Source organism: Diabrotica undecimpunctata, chromosome 6 (genome assembly GCF_040954645.1).
Source record: "Diabrotica undecimpunctata isolate CICGRU chromosome 6, icDiaUnde3, whole genome shotgun sequence".
NCBI classification, from domain to species: domain Eukaryota; kingdom Metazoa; phylum Arthropoda; class Insecta; order Coleoptera; family Chrysomelidae; genus Diabrotica; species Diabrotica undecimpunctata.
Genome location: NC_092808.1, coordinates 7,093,278 through 7,111,003, shown reverse-complemented (window position 1 = coordinate 7,111,003; position 17,726 = coordinate 7,093,278). Strand labels below are relative to the sequence as shown.

The 17,726-nt window shown below is 31.1% G+C and overlaps 2 protein-coding genes across 4 annotated transcripts in view; one reads left to right on the top strand and one right to left on the bottom strand.

Moving 5' to 3' along the window:
* LOC140444726 (calaxin) overlaps positions 1-6,893 on the bottom strand; it is a 28,130-nt gene extending 21,237 nt beyond the window's left edge. The window contains exon 1 of the mRNA XM_072536489.1: positions 6,839-6,893. The gene's annotated coding sequence lies outside the window, so the exon portion shown is untranslated. The remainder of the gene's footprint in view (positions 1-6,838) is intronic.
* Positions 6,894-11,057: 4,164 nt separating this feature from the next.
* Positions 11,058-17,726, top strand: part of Graf (GTPase regulator associated with FAK) — a 99,261-nt gene continuing 92,592 nt past the window's right edge. For all 3 annotated transcript variants that reach the window (XM_072534117.1, XM_072534118.1, XM_072534115.1), the window contains exon 1: positions 11,058-11,474. In XM_072534117.1, coding sequence (XP_072390218.1) covers positions 11,315-11,474 — 160 coding nt within the window. In that variant the 5' untranslated portion in view covers positions 11,058-11,314. The remainder of the gene's footprint in view (positions 11,475-17,726) is intronic.

The window sequence follows — 17,726 nt, the reverse complement described above, 5'->3', positions numbered from 1 at the left end:
ATATTACTCGCTCACTACGTAAAAAATACTTCTATGTTCCATATAGATCGTTTCCTTCTAAAAGCTGTTTCTTTTTACTAAAAAGACATCGCTGATTAATGGATTTTTGGTCGCGAAAGAAATTATAATTTTGTTTCCACCTTTTTTGATTAATTATCAAACAATATACACCAATCAGAAAGTAGCTGTGTCATGCATCACACCAGTTATGATTTTCCATTAAAATAGTTTTCCGTATAGTAATTATAAGTGCAGGAAAACAATTTGAAATAAAGCACCGAGACCTGGTTCAATTCGTGTCCTAGCAGTAATTTTAGACGTCAAGTATATTGAAAAGCTTGCGTGGGGGAGGTGGTAGTAATTTGAAATCAATCTTAACTTTAGTATTAGGAATTTGATTGGATTTCTAACAGTCAGATTACATGTAACAAACGCAATGCTCCAATTTGAGTATAGAGGGTGTCCACTCTCTCAATTCGTACTTTGCAAATACCCAATTATGTGGAATGCATTCTCTTCTTCTCTCATTCCATTTACCCAGTACGAGTATCGGATAAAAGTATATCTAAAATTTAAAATTTGTCGAGTATTATTATACCGGAGAAGATAGTATGACAGAATACTTTTGTAACGATCTTAGTGTTAAAAAATAGGGTATATATTAACCCTGCGGTGGTAGCGCCGGGTCTGTGAAACTCGAACCTACCTTTAACTGAACAGAACTCCGTTGGCAACAGCGCTGTGAACAAAACCATCCAGCTATGTTTCTATCTTCTCCGGCAGTACACTCAGGCGTTCTTTCTTTACAATTAGTTATAAAATACAATTTCTTTACATTGTATTTTATAACTTATGACAATAATTATTTGCAGATAATGGGTTTCGAGGCCCAGCAAGCCAGACTTCTTCATCTACTGGAAGAAGTACCGTCTGACAATGAAATAGAGAAATAGCATCTGGCAATGAAAGAATTCACAGAAGACACAGATGATGATGTATGAAGAAAATATAACTTCTGAAGAAGATATAGAAGAAGCTGTGGAAATATTACCTGTTTCAGTCAGTAAACGAAGACTAGCAGCAGCTACTCCCTCAGTAGTGCCACAATTTTCTCCAGTAGTCCAAAAACAAGCAAGTTCTTCAATAGAACGAAAGGGGAAAAATATGATTCTTCATTCAACTGGATAACTCATGATTTTGAATATGAGGAAATAACAGGACAAAGTAATGATTTTACAAAACCCCAAAATATAAAAACACCTTTCCAATATTTTAAAACCTTTTTTAGTCCAGAGATTGTTGAATTAATTGTAGAACAAACTAACCTGTATTCGACACCAACATTTCACAAATGTGTAGACACAAATATATGTAGATGAGATGCACGATTTCTTATCTATCCAAATCGTAATGGGGATTGTTGACATCTAGCGTACACGGACTCAAGAGACGCGATATGAACTTATTGCAAATGTATTGTCACTAAAGAGGTATCAAGCAATACAACGCAGCCTACATTTTGTCAACAATGAAGAGTTGAATAATGACGGATATTTTAAAATAAGGCCTATTTTAGATCGTGTACGAAGAAATTGTCTCACAATTAAATCAGAGTCTAAATGTTTAGTGGATGAATTGATGGTTCCATACAAGGGAAAAAATGCAGGCTCGAGAAGACAATATGGGAAGAACAAATCAAAAAAATGGGGTTTTATAGTTTTAAAATGGGATACGTTGTGACGTATCAGGGATAGTGTATGATTTCTTTCCCTATGGAGGAAACGATATCTTTAGAAACCATCGTTTTACAGATGAGGAAAACAACATGGGATTCGGGGCACAATGTGTTTTAGCACTATGTTCAACAATCCAAAATAAACCTTTATCTACGGTTTATTTGGATAATTATTTTAAGTTTAGAACTTATTACATTTATCTTCGAAGTGAATTTGGAATACTTTCTTTGGCAACTGTTAGGAAAGACAGACTACGGGATTGTCCACTTGAATCAGATAAGAAAATGAAAAAAGATAGGAGAGGTTTTTTGACCAAAGAGTGGACAATGATAGTCGCATTGTCGTTGTAAAGTGGTACGATAACAAGTCCGTAACCTTATGCAGTTCTTATGTAGCCTCCATTCCAATGGCAACCATACAAAGATTCTTCAAAATGGAAAACAGGCAAATTCCTGTTTAAAATTCACATTCCATACCCACAGTTAATAACACACTATAACAGTTATATGGGTGGAGTGAATTTGGCAGGCATGTTGATTGCTCTATATAGAATATGCTTCAAAACACATAGATGGTATATGGGCTTTTTTTCTCAAATTATAGATATATCCATTAATAATAATTGACTACTATATAAACGTGATGCAAGCATTCTACAAGAAGATAAAAAACAGTCATTCCTTTGAAACAATTTAGAATTAAACTTGACAAAAGTCTACTACAGGCTGACAAAATAAAAAGAGGACGTCCCAGCAATGAGCATCTACCACTACCTTCCAAAGAAATTAAAAACGCGGTAAAGCCTAGACCCCAAGATGATATCAGATTAGATCATCTGGATCATTTTCCAATATACGGTGCAATGGGCAGGTGCAAAAATTGCAAGAAGGGACAAACTGTCATATTTTGTAACAAGTGTAATATTAGACTATGTTTCGTGCATAACAGAAATTGTTTCATGGATGTTCACATTAATAAATAAATATTTTTGAACAAATTTTGATAGTCCTTATTTATATTACTTGTTCTTCATAATTTGGCAGTGTATGATATGCTATACAAACCTATTTTTCGTTCTATTTGGCGATGTATACTTTGGTATTGTAGCATTTCAAATCACCTTGTATATGCTAGAATACCGAAAAAGTATTTTCAATCCTTTTGCATCGCTGGAATTGATAATAAACACACTTTAAAGTTTGTTTATATATCACAGATGTGCATTTCTTCAGTATTCTTTGATCGAGAGCCACTTTAGGATATTTTGCTCGTCAAATAAATAAGAATATGTTGGCTTATGTTTTGTTTATACCGAGTTGAGCGTATGATTTTTAAAGAGAATGACATCACTCTCAGTGGAGCCGCTGTCAGAGGCAGTTGGTTTTGGTGTTAGTCCGAATTTTCATCTAATTCGAAATCATCATCATCATCATTGGCTTTTACAACTCTTCGTGAGTTTTTGCCGCGTTTACTATTGCCTTCCATTGATTCCGATCCTGTGCTATTATTTCCCATGGCCTTACTTCCATCTTCTCCAGGTCTTCCCTGACTGTGTCTTTCCACCTTTTTCTAGGTCTTCCTGTCGATCTTCTACCATCTGGTCTTTCCCAAAACACATTGCTAATCAGTCTGTCGTCATCACTCCGTACCACGTGGCCTGCCCATCTTAATCTATTGGCTTTTATGTATCTTACGATGTTTCCTTTTCCGAAGAGAGTCTGTATTTCATTGTTGTATCTGCTCTTCCATTCATTTGTCACGCTGCCCCTGCAAGGACCATATATAATTCGCAGGATTTTACGTTCCCATACTAATAGCTTATTGATTTCTTTCTTTCTCAATGTCCATGTTTCACTTCCATATGTCACTGCTGGTCGTATTATGGTTTTTTACATTTGGATTTTGGCACGCCTTGAGAGAAGCTTTGACCTCATTAGATGTTGAATGGCAAAGAATGATTTATTCCCCGCCAGTATTCGTATTTCAACCTTCCGTTCTCCTGTGTTTTCACTGGTAATTGTTGCTCCTAGGTATTTAAATTCTTTGCCCACCTCAAAATTATGATCGTTTATGGTAATGTTTTGTCTTATTCGCTGTCGTTCCTTTTTTGATACGACCATGTATTTAGTTTTTTCTTCGTTTATTTTCCGGCCTACGCTTAGTGTTGCTTCTTCAAAGTTCGATACTATATCCTTAACTTCCAGTGTTGTCTGTGCTACTGCATCTACATCATCTGCAAATGCGAGAATAATCTTTGCTCCTCTGGCAGTTATGTCTGGTTTGACTCTGGTATAGATTTTTCGCATTGCATATTCCAATGCTAGGTTAAATAGTAATGGGGACAGCGGGTCTCTCTGTCTGAGTCCGGTGCTTATGCCGAAAGCCTTTGAAGTTGTGCCTCCTATTCTAATTTGTGCAAAGGAATTGTTGACACACATTCGCGCAATCATGGTCAGCTTCTTTGGTACGCCTAACTCCATCATTGCACTCCACAGTTTTAAGCGATCTATGGAATCATATGCTTGTTTGAAATCTATGAAGATCTGGTGTACTTCTTTATTATATTCCCAATCTAATTCGAAATGGTTTTTCCTTATTGTTTTTTTTTGTTATCGGAAATAGTAAAGTTTGGTAGTATGTAGCAGCTGAAGTGAAGTTTTGAAAGATATATTATAGAGAGCAGATGCGGCGTGGGTAGTCTGGAGAAACCGGCAAATTTGTTGTAAAAAAGTGAGTTATACTCGAATGTAATGTGTTGAGTTATTGAAAAGTAATCACTGTTTTGTTTTGTGTCATCTCTTATCTGAGTCTTTTGTGTTGCAGTGAATTTAAGTCCAGTTCCAACCCAAGAACTTTTAAAGAAAAAAAAATAACAAATCCGTAAATTAATTTTTCGAAACCAAATCCAGATATATACTATTACTATGCTATTAATTTGGTTCCGAAAAATTAATTTAAGGATTTATTATCAGATGTCGCTATTTGCGTCCATACGAAGCCATGTTAGAGTTGCTTCCCAAGACAGGAAAGATTTATTTTCACGTTCAGAGCGTCTGTGAATAGCCGTCTCTGATGATCCCCTTTAGGTTGAAATACGTATAAGCGGATATACAGACGAACTATACGTGAAACCAAATCTTAACTGTTTTTTTCCTTAAAAAAATAACATTTATTAAAATTCAGGTAATTTTTTTGTTGAACTTTTAAAGCAAAAATGGACATTTTCCATCAATAATTGCTTTCATAACAAGTTAAGAAATTGCAATAAGTAAAATTAATAAGGCACAATAATAAGTAAGGCACCTAATAATAATAACGATGACTTGCGAAAGTCGAGGTGTTATTTTAGGGTTAAATAATTAGTGATGATGGTGATCGTCATCAGTTTTATTCAAGCAAATATATAACATTCTGACTCAATTCATCATACTTCCTCTATAGTGTAACTCTAAATTTGGGTACACGATAATATCAGCAGACATGCAATTGTTTCAGTGCTCAATACTCGATAATATGTAGATATGGCAATAAAATGGTACAGACAATTTTTATTTAGGTTGGTTCGATAATTTGCAATCGTCGTTGAACTCTTTATAATTACATGTTACATGCAACTGTGAGTCGCAAGGATGTATTTACATTACTTTGAAATGCCAGTGATAGATATTATTCTTCTATATTCCAGGAATTAGGCATTTGTTGCATATTTTACGCAGAAAAATATTTATATAAAAACACACGATTCTTATGCTGCTACTCGCCGTCTATTTCGATCGCTTTACCAGTTACACAGTAATATTAAGTGTCCAAGTGGTAATTTAATTAAATCATGGACTAAAAACGTCCAGGTAACCGGCATTATGGAGCCGGCTATGGAGCAGCAAGAGCGAAGAGACCGTAGCACAATTAAACGTATCTGCGCGATATAACCCGAGGATGTCCACATGCAAGTGTTCAGATTGGAAAATATGCTTTGAAAAACTGCTTACCGAAAACTCTCACAATGATGATGTGAACTACACAAAACATGAACTATTGGAAGAAGCAGAAAATGAAAAGAATGAGATAACAAAACAGTCAACGATACAAGAGGTTCAAAGGGCAATCAAACTGCAGAATAATAATAAGACCTCTGGATGTGATGGAATACCCGAATCATTATTCAATTTGGGAGAAAGGGAAATAACGAAAAGGATGTATGAGGTCTTACACAGAATATGGAGGCAAGATAAAATGTCAAAAGAGTGGATTAAAAGTATCATCTGTCCAATCCATAAAAAGGGCGATAAACTCCTCTGTTAAAACTATAGGGGAATATCCTTGCTGTGTTATGGATATAACGTACCAGCGTCCTTAACGATAGACTACAACCCCTCGCAAAGATTAGCAAAAAATATAAAGCAGGATTTAGGCAAGGAATAGATTTAGAATGGCTACAGACCATAACGAATGGAAACATTTGCTGTGGGAGGCCAGGGGTCGAATTTGTCTGCAGAGCCATAAGATGGATGGATCTGTACAAATCTGACTATGTGCTTTTTAAAGCCATCCAAAGTCTTTGGCTGTGTTAGATTTCTCTGTAAAAAAAATTTATAGTAAAAAGATCATCAGTAAAACTCTTTAAAAGATGGCATGATATCATAGAACAGACATAAAGCCTAATGTACGAAGAAGAAGAAGAAGAATATTGGAGATATATATTGCTAATATACATTGCCATACATCAAGAAATCTTTTTTAAAAACATCTTATATTGTATTGCATAATCGTCAAAGACAGTTAAATTTAGAAGTTTTGTGATAGATCCACAAGCGAACACTTAGCATCCTATCTAAGTATAAAAATGGTACAGTCCGCATGTCTAAAAACAATCACCAATATATAATTGCCCCATCTTTTTCAACCGAAAGGCATGCAACAAACATTTTTCATCCATTTTCTGTGACATACAGGACAAAAATGCCAAAAATGATAAATAGGAAAACTTTTTTTCATTCTCACGCGATTCTCTCTCGAACACGCATACCTGATGTGCATAGGCAGCTACCTAAACAGTGTAGTGGTGGAAACGTATTATGAAAAAAAAAATGCTTATATGTTACCTTTTCCGGGTTTTTAACACTCCCCCAAAAAATCGTATCACTCAAAACAATATGCAGACCAATATTTTATTACTAAAAATGTCACTATGGCTACTAAATGAAGTTGTACCAGCACCGAAAGTTTGGTCAATAATTTTGCAGCTGAGAAAAGAAGTTCGTGTCAATTTATCGACTTTTTAGCGAATTGTTCTTTTCTAAGACGCACTTATAGACCATAAATCTCAATAAAACCGATATTTTCATAGCATTTTACGACGTGTTTGTTCTGAATTTTATACTTAATAGATAATCATGAATGGATTTTTAACAGATATCTTCTTAATAATAAACACAACTTTAGAATAAACTGTTTATTCAACGTTTCATTTCAGGAATGGCTTGTCAGACAGATTTGTTCTGAAGCTATTTTCTTGTGACATCATAATACAATTTACTATTTTTATTGGGAATACGTCACAATTTTACTTTAAAATTAAGTTTTTATTTGACGTTTCGATTTTCATTTCGGAAATCGTTCTCAAAATACAAAACACTCATAAATAAACAAATTTTGGCAGCAGACAGCATGAAACCTAATAAATTTATACTAAATTTGGAAACACTTCATAGTGAGTACGTTAACAAGCCGCAAGAATTCTTTGAATTGAAATTAAAGTTATATGAACAGCAAACATCATTCTTCAAATATACTTTGTCTGTAGACGAAAAAAATTTAGTAAATTAAACAAATTTTGTTTTTTTTTGCAGTGTATTTTAAATAGAAACAAAGTCGATATAATCAATATTTTTCTTACTGATAAAAATTTATATGACGTCATATGTTTTTCGGAGCACTACAGTGAAGAAAATTTAAAATTAATTAGCATCTCCGGCTTTTCATTAGCTAATTTCTTTTGCAGGGCGAAAAAGAAACAAGGTGAGTTGCAATTTTTGTAGAAAAAAATCTTATTTTTTAACTGTATACAGATCGGATAAGGATGACTTTGACTTGTTTTTGGTGAATTTTGAGAATGTCATAACGTCCTTGCTTAGTAAAACAGACAAACTGATCATACTTGGTGACTTTAATATAAATTTTAAAATGAAATCTGGCCATTCTTCTGATATTTAAAATCTATTAACATCTTTTGGTCCAAAAGTAACTATAAACGATTATACTAGAATCACATCCCAGTTCAATAGTTGCACTTACAACAGTATGACAAATTTATCTGAAAATATCTACAAAGTGGGCGTATTTGAACTTTGTTTTCTGACCATCAAGCTCAATTTTTATTTATTGATTCTGAGCATAAAGTTGTTGGCACCAATCAAACATTTCAACGGTTTATTACTTCTTCTGATTTACAGAAGCTTGAACGAGCGCTAGCTAGTACAGAGATGGACTTTTTCTATGATATTAATAATGATCCTCATTTTTTGACGTCTTTCTTATTGAAACGTATAACAACTTAATATTAAAGCATTTTCCACTAAAAAAGTACGACAAACTGCTGAAAACACACCCGTGTAATGGTTTAATAATGAATTAAGTTCTTACAGATCTAATTTATCTCTTAATAAACACTTTGCAGATGTCACTAAGGATCCCGATTTGTTCAAAGTATATAAACAATAAAAATTTGAATATAATCGTTAATTACAAATTGCTAAATAGTGAGCTTACTGTGATTTTATTAGGTACTAATTCAAATAATAAACCCAGAGACTGCTGGAAAAGAGTAAATTTCGAAAGAAACAACACAAGATCCAGTTCGGTACAACCTGATCTACCTCCAGACGAAATAAATCAATTTTTTACTACAATTGCAGATAATATAATTACATCTCTTCCCACTATTAATGTCAATATCCTCTTCAATTATAGAAATTATCCTTCTCCGAGCAAGTCCTATTTTTTTCGCCCCGTTGTGGAAGAAGAGGTCTCTCAAATAATAAAGTCTCTTAGTAATTCTAATTGTAGGGACGTACACGAAATTAATAGCAAAATTTTAAAAGAAATTTACCAAATAGTTTTAACACCTTTTAGTCATCTCATCAATTTAATTCTATCAACTGGAGTATTTCCAGAAGTACTAAAATACTCAAAAGTACTACCTATCTACAAAAAAGGCGATTCCTCAAAAACTGACAATTACATACCCATAAACATTGTTTCTACTTTTGGGAAAGTGATTAAAGAGGTTATCAAACAACAATTTTATTCCTATTTTAAGTCAAATAATTACTTTAGCAACTCACAATATAGATTCAGAGGTGCTCGTTCTACTACGAACGCGGTATTTAATGTTGTCAGCGAGGTGATTGAGGGCTTTAATGTGGCAATCGCATAGCAATTTCTCTTTGCGACTTGTCGAAGGTTTTTGACTGCGTTTCACATTTTGCTCCACAAATTAAATTACTACGGAATCAGAGGTATCCCTCTTAAGTTTATAACTTCTAATCTATGTGACAGACACCAGGCGGTAGTGTCTAAAGGAAAATCTCTCCGATTTTCTATCCGTAAAACATGGAGTCTACAATGTTCGGTTTTAGGACCTCTTTTGTTTATTATTTATGTCAACGATTTGCCTAAATTCGTATCTCCGTACAAATCCATATAATTTGCAGATGATACGACATACGTTATATCAGGAAAAAATATTGATGAATTAAAAATGTTTCATGAGGAAGTTTCTACTAAATCTAGACCATGGTTTTCTGCAAACAAACTCAAACTTAACTCTGATAAAATGCAAAATTTGCTTACATATGCAAGTAATTTACACAATGATCCAGATAACAAAGAGACTGTTAAACTATTGGGAATAACCATAAATAATCGACTCATATCTCACAACTTAAGAAAAAGCTATTAAGTCCATTATTTGTTATTCGCCAACTAGCAAGGGTTGTTAACTTTGAAACATTAAAAATGACATATTTTTCTTTATTCCACGCTCACCTAAACTATGGATTAATAATATGGGACAATTCAACAAATGCACTTCAAATTTTTAGAATGCAAAAGAAAGCTATCAGGATTTTAGCAGGGGTTAATTATTTAGAACACTGCCGACCTTTCATTTTATCAAATTCAAAATTATGCCGCTACCTACTCTGTTGATATTTCAAGTTCTAACTGAAATTTACAGAAAACGTGCCCATTTAATAAAGCAGTCTTCACAATACGCGAAACTGTCACTACCTACGAACAAATCGCTGTAGATTACGTCTTTCAGATAAAAATTGCCATTACAATATTTTACCAAAAAGTATTAAACAGTTAAGCCGTATTAGTTTCGAAAAAATTATAAAAAATATCTTCTTATACTGCTCAGAAGAATATATGACTCATTGCAGAACATCTACTGAACTGCTTACCGTAACTTTGCCATAAATATTTTTCTATTTAATATGTGTTCTTGTTTGTGATATATTTAAGTTACGTTGTATATTCCTTTGTGATATACTATGTGTTTTTTTGACATTTTTTTTACATTTTTCGTAAATATGAAACAACAAAAATTTGAAAAAATAAGACAGATATTTACATTCACTTTTATTTATAGGCATAAATCTTAAAAACAAATACGCAAAATAATAGAAGAATAATTGCAAATTAAAAAAACAGAAATATTCAAGCAATTACCTACAAAAACAATCGCTATACACTAGTGACTAGACCAAACAACAAACCACATATTTGGAGTGTATATAAGCAAAACAAAACAACTAGTCGGGTACTATTCCAGTAAGTAAATTCTAAATATTAAACATAAATCAAAAAATATTCTAAAAATTTTGAATTCATGAAAGTCAGATCATATTCCTGTAGTATGCAATATTAGACATTTCGATTTATCGATATATTTTAAAAATATGTTATAAAAACCGCTTAGACATATTAAGAAGACTACAAACATCTTTATTTAGCTCAAAAGAGACAACAGAGAACTTAAACGAAAGTATAAATCGTTGTATATTAGAATATACAAGAAAAACATGTGCAATGTAAATGCCCAAATATCTAACCCAAATAGTATATTTAGATAAAAAACAAGCATTTCAAATAAATATTATTGTGTCACTTTTAACAGCATTTGCCAAAAAAATATTAAAATCGCTAATCTTGTGTGTTCAAGAGAAGTAAAGATAATACATAATATTGCCGATACTCGTAACGTTAGACATTTCGATTTATGGAAGATCTATGAAACGTCATACTTGTCATCACAGCCGCAAGCGCAACAACAGAAAGTTTCTGTGTACAATTATTTATTCTAATCCAACAGGTTGTTATTGTGATTTTTATACATCAGTTATCAGTTTTATAGGAAGGTGTTGTTCGATAAGGTTTAGGTGTGACATATCTGAAAAAAGTTATAAATGTGCAACAACCGTGTCAGTGCTTATCTCGTACTATATTTTTGACGGCTTCCAGCAAATTACGTCTATAACTGATTATATGAATGTTGAGTGTATTTAAAAAACAATATGGGGGTCGTTCTGCCTCCTTTAGAATTTACTGAATGTTTAAGTGACAGTCCCCATTTCAGAGAAAATTTACATAAACATGAACGGGAACTTGAAAAAACAAACCAACATATCAAGCGAATTATTAAAGAAGTTAAAGACCTTTTAACTGCAGCTAAACGTAAGCATTTTCACTTTTCAATGTTTTGTTTTTATACATGTCTTTGAAGGTGTCTATGTATATATTTTTGTTTCGCTGTTACAGTGAAATGCGTTTCAATGCTAACGAATACATGAATTTATGAATATTATGATTTGAATTGTTTATGTATTATATATTCAACAAAAACCAATTAAATTTCAATATTGTTGGGTACCAAGTAAAAATAGATAAGAGTTGCATTGTCTTCAGTTTAATTATAAAATAAATGCCTAGCATTCCAAACAAAATAATTTGGGGCTTGGCAGTTTACTAAGGAGCATCCTGTGTTTATAACCTAAATATTCCACCAAAAGAAAGTGCAAGTGCCCATGTATTATTCAAAACATGCTTATTATCCACTCTATTATTCTGATCATATACTAGTTGTACTTCTATGGTATTCAGTGTGTTCCAATAAACCTTTTACAGAGGGGGTGTGGTAATATCAGATTCCACTATGCAAGATGACATTTAAGGAAGAGATATTTTTAGTCAATTCATTTCTCTTTCAATTGAGTGGGTCTTTGGTTGTTTATTTATGTTATGCAGACAGTTAAATTAGATAAATCTACTCACAAAAGGTTGTTTAATTTTTGTTGTGTTCTGAACCATTTTGTTGTTTAGTTGGATGAAGCCATACATGTACAATTATTTACAGAAATTCTATTTAAGGAAGTTTCTGTTGTCATATATCTGTGTATTACCCAAAGTTTGCAACTGTTTTCTGATTTAGAAGCTTCTAAAATTAACTGTCCCATTTGAATACAGTGTCTGCAGTTGAACCCTTTTGGGATTTGTTTTGTATAATAAGTTACAGATGCTGTAGTGCTTTTGAGACCTGTAAAAGATATCATATTTATTATGTCCCAAAATATCTCCCATTTTATTCCAAAATGATAATGATAACAAATTTAGTTTCACTGCTACATTACAATAATAACATTCTTATAATAATATAAGCCATGTATAGTATTATAGAATCTATCTATGGTATAGAATAGAGTAAAACAAAATTTGCAAGGGGATATGTTACATATACTATATATATATATATATATATATATATATATATATATATATATATATATATATATATATATATATATATATATATATATATAGAATTTTTCATATAAAAAAGATTGCATGTCATTCAAGATTTACGACCTCAGAACCCCACAGCCTTACCAAAACATCAGAATAGTTAATAAATGAAGAATTTTTAAAATGTCAAATATTAAGGAATACACTAGTACTAGTCAATTGGATTTTTAAAATAAAGAAAATAATCACATTTTTAATTTTTTTTTTCACTTTTCAATAATGTTAAAAATGAGATAAGTTTAATCTGTACCTAATTTTATAAAAGATCACATAAACATGTATAATTTTAAATACATTTAAAATTTAAACCTCAAATACTGAGGGCACTAAATAAATCAGTAATGGCTTACAATTGTGTAATCTATTTAATTAACATGATTATTTTTTGAATAATTCAACTTAAACAATTGTTGCATAAAATTGAGATTATTAATAATAAGAAATGTTTTTGTATATTTATTCAATATAATTCTAAAATTCCGAATGTAATCACGATTAGATTTTTCTTGTTATGATACCATGTCAGCGCCTACAAATGGTGACATGAAACATTTTTACTTTGACAAAATAGCTGATTTGTCCTTATTTCCATTTTTCTCTTTGCCCACATTGTGTTTTGTTTTCTAACTTCTCCTATAATAAGTAAATGACCACCTACATCACTAAATCGCTTCCTTGTTTGAACTTTTTGTGAAAGTTTGTCATTTATATGTCTCGTTTGCAACCATATTCAGTCATTTCTTTGAATAAATCAAGAAGTTCCATGATATCATTATTTTTTCTATTTGTGTCATCTTATATTATCCAGCTATTTACAGCTGCCATCATTGTCAACCTATAGAATACTTATCTTTCACCTCTTGTTATTAATGTAAATTTTATGTTATAAGAATTGAAGATTAGCCTCTAACAATGGAAATTTCATAGCGACTGATCAATGGAAGTGATCAATTTTGTTGATCCCATGAGAATAATTGTAAAAAGTGGCAAAAATCGCATGTTTATTTATTTAATAGCGTTATAGAAACTGAATTCATTTTTGGCAAAAGGAAAAACTTGCATATGAATGCTGCACTCTTTACTTTTAAATTTGAACAATTTTCAGTACAATTTGAACTTTTGTTGATAGGACACTTTGATCAAAAGATATTGAATTTTTACAGATGAGTTGGTTCAAATTTTATTTAAGATTGATATCACATGCCTAGCTGACATTTAAAATCGCCGGTCACTTCAAGCTTTGTTTCTGAGAGAATGGTACATTCTACAGAAAAAGTGCCAAACATTTTTGTTCAAAATTACCTCACCTACCTATATTTTTAGTTTGAAGCATTTTTGTCTTACAGCATAGAATCTTGGTAAAATCAATGTTTTCCTCTCTTCACCACTACGAGGGGGTTTTAGGAGGAAGTTTGAGGATAGGAGTGGCAAAATTTTTTGCATCTTTTTTTGGAAAATTGACATTCTCAGCAAAATTCAGCTTGCTTCTATGATTTTTAGAGGTTCAGTAGCATTTTTGTCTCTGACGTCTTAAGTATATATAGGGAGTAGGTAAAAGTTTATGGTCAGTATAGTAGAATTTAACAGGATATCTAACACAGATATAAAATCATATTTTCAGTGAATAGACAAAGATAACAATTATATTTTGCCTTGGTCTCCCCTCCATATTCCTCATGCACGCCCATTAGTGAACGCCAGACGATTATTTCTGATCCAGCTTATACGTAAGAAACAGCGGCAAAGTTGTCTTATTACATATTTGAATTAAAACATTGAATTGATTGAAACTTTTTTATTGTGGCTTCATAATGCAGTTTATTATTTTTATTGGGAATAAGGCACAATGTGACTTTAAAATAAGCTTATTTTGATGTTTAGATTTCCAATTAGGAAATCGTACTTAAAATATGAAACATTAATAAATTTTATTTATATAAAACGATTTCCGAAGTGGTAATCAAAATGTTAAATTAAACTTATTGTAAAGTAAAATTGTGACATATTCCCAATAAAAAAACAGTAAGCTGCCATTTAAATGAATTCGCTCAAATTTGATTATCTTAGAATATTGTTCAAATGCTAAAAAGACAAGAGGCCAAATAAAACCAATAAGTTTGGCAACTTTGAACTTCTCCTCTTCTGTTGAATTTATTATTTCCACTAATGCATTTTCGACAATATAAAGGGCGGACCTAATATACCTCTCTCTTTTTAAACATGTGTTTCTCACTCCACCTCACCTAAGGTCCATACTGACGATAGATTATTACCCAGATTGTATATCTTTATATTGATCAATTTTATATTGATTTCTGTTTATAAACTTTTTAAATTAGTGTTTTCAGTTAAATAAGGTGTCTTCAGATTAATTAGTGGAATGTTACCATTTAATCTATTCTGTTAATTATTTCTCCTTCCATGATGTTTTTTCTGTTTGTTGTAGGCTGTTAGTACTCTTTTTTTAACAAATAATGTTATCCTAGTATTTTAGTATCTTACTATGCTTATTTATAATCCATATTACAGGACCACTTTAGTTTGTATCTTAATGTATCTTTTAAGATAATGACTGATTTGTATGATTATGATTAACTGATCTGCAAAAATACATATCAATTTAAATTAATTGTAATGTATATGAGTACACTATTTTTTATTCTTTTTCATTTTTTTTTCTATTCTCTACAGTTATTTCTTATATTTTTAAAATTCCCCATACAATGTGATTCCTTTCCCTGTTTTTTTAAAACTTTTTCTGATTTCTAAGTTCCTAATACGAAGCCTTTAGTGGACTTTAATTTATGGGAGGGTACCAAATCAGTTTGATTTATTGTTTATTTCTTTTTTCACAATATTTTCTCTATTCATTTGACCTGTGTATTCACTAAAGACTTGATTGTCTGAAAGATTCTTGTGTTCTAATAACCACACTATATTTCTTTCTTTTTTTTGGATTTTTAAGCTTATATTTATTTAGTAAACAACTTTTATCATTTTTGATCTGTTTCGTCTGTATATTTTATCCAAGTGTTTTTGATCAGTTTTAAGAGATCTCATTAAGATCACTGATTTCTTAAAATTGATTTTGTTATTCAAACATCTAATATTAAGAGTTTTCACTTCACTTTATTTTATATGTTATTCCTTCAGTGTTAAGTGTAGAAAGAACCATCTCCTTGCTTTTGTCTCTATTTGTGCAATATACTGAAAATCATTTTGTCTATTCTTTTAGTAAATTATTTATATAGCATATGGCTAGATCACAGTTAAGTTTTTTGTATAAGTAAAGAGGATAATACATTAGAAATAGTAAATAAATATAAGCTATTGTGATATCATTGATTTTTACAGTTACCTCATTGGTAGAAGTGAAAATTAAGGCTGCATTTTCTATGTTTATGTGTACATAGGTTGCTACACCTTAGGCTCTATCCTAGGTAGCACCAAATAGATCTTAGCCTGGATTTTCCTCTTTTTGGATTCTGTTTTCTATATGTGTTTCTTGTACTGTGATCAGGTCAATATCGTTTTCTTTTAAAAATCTGTGCAGAATTTGGCATTTTACTCTACTTATGCTGTCTTTATAAAGTTTTTAAACCCATACACAGGATCCAAGTTCTTCTGTCAATTGGTCTTTAGAAGGTCCATTTGTTGGCAGTGTGGTGTTAACTGTAAACAACTGTGATTTCGTTCTGCCAGGAGATGTTGTGAAAGATTGTCTGTCACCTCTTGTCCTAGTTCATTTAGATTATCCAGGGCACAAACTAGCTTTACATCCCCTTTAAAAGTAAAAATGTGTGTGAATTAGATATAAAAAAAATATTTTAAGCAGTTTTTGACACTGATTTACATACTTACTTTTAGTAATATCACAAACTATATGAATAAAATTATATTTTTCTTCTTTCTCTATAAGCACAGATTTTTTATTATGCTTCTGCTAGACAAAGACTAATTTCTTGTAAAATTTTCTATAATTTGTCCCTTATTGTATTTGGCAAAGTTAGCTTACTATTAATTTCTTCTGAAAGTTTTTTCAAAGCATGTATTTATTTTGAAAATAAAATTAATTCATTTTTCTTCAAATTTGGACAAAAGTTGGACACAATATTAAAGATTTAGGTTGCTTTTCACTTAAATGAATAATTAACGATCGTGTTTTATTTTTGAAGTTGTGAAAGCAACAAATTCATTTTATAACTTTTAGAATACAGCTTTTTGGAGCTTTTTTAAATGTTTTAAGACAAAATTTTTAGAATTTTATTTCAAATACTTATTTTTTTAATGGTAAGTAAACATTTAAACAAATTACATTTGTATAAAATTGATAATAATTAAATTAACAGCACATTGTTTACAGGAAACATGTAAATATTCTCTCTATAGCTATATATTAATTAAAAAACTTATTAACTTACTACTTAAGATATTTGTATTATTCCAAAGTCCCAAACATGGTATTTTTTTACTTATTTTTCTAAACTACCTTGTAACACAATACTTTCTTTATTCATGCGACCTGTGTAACCTAACTAGCTATCAGTATATTCTTGTAAGTATTCCTTTTTCATTTAAAACCTTCATAATTATGGGATATCTTGGTATTATTTACGCAAGATTTGGTTTCCTTTGTTCATTTCTCATTTAATTGAGTACATTCGATTAAAATACTCTTTTTGTCATAATTTTTATATACTTCTAATCTAGTTCACATAAATTCAAGTGGTAAGTAATTTTTTATTAGTTGTTCCTAGATAATCTGCCCAGTGATACCTAGAGATGTTTATTTAAAATTTGAATAACACTCGTAAGTTTTAGATAAATGTTGTTTTCTGGTAATTTTTCTCAAATTCTGATTTTTTAAATTTGCTTGCTGAATCAAAGAATTAAATCATGTTTTATCTATGAGAGTGTTAAGTATTTGAGGTATTGTCTGTGAACATCCTCTTCTCTGTTATTTTTTAACTTCTGATACATTGTGAACAAGAATTACAGTCAACAAAAGTCACAGATTGATGGATGATCATTTATATCGATGCCACTTTATTTATCATTTTTTACATATTTACGGAAATATTTACGGGAAGAATAAATGGAAATATACTCGTTTTCATCGTTCTTGGC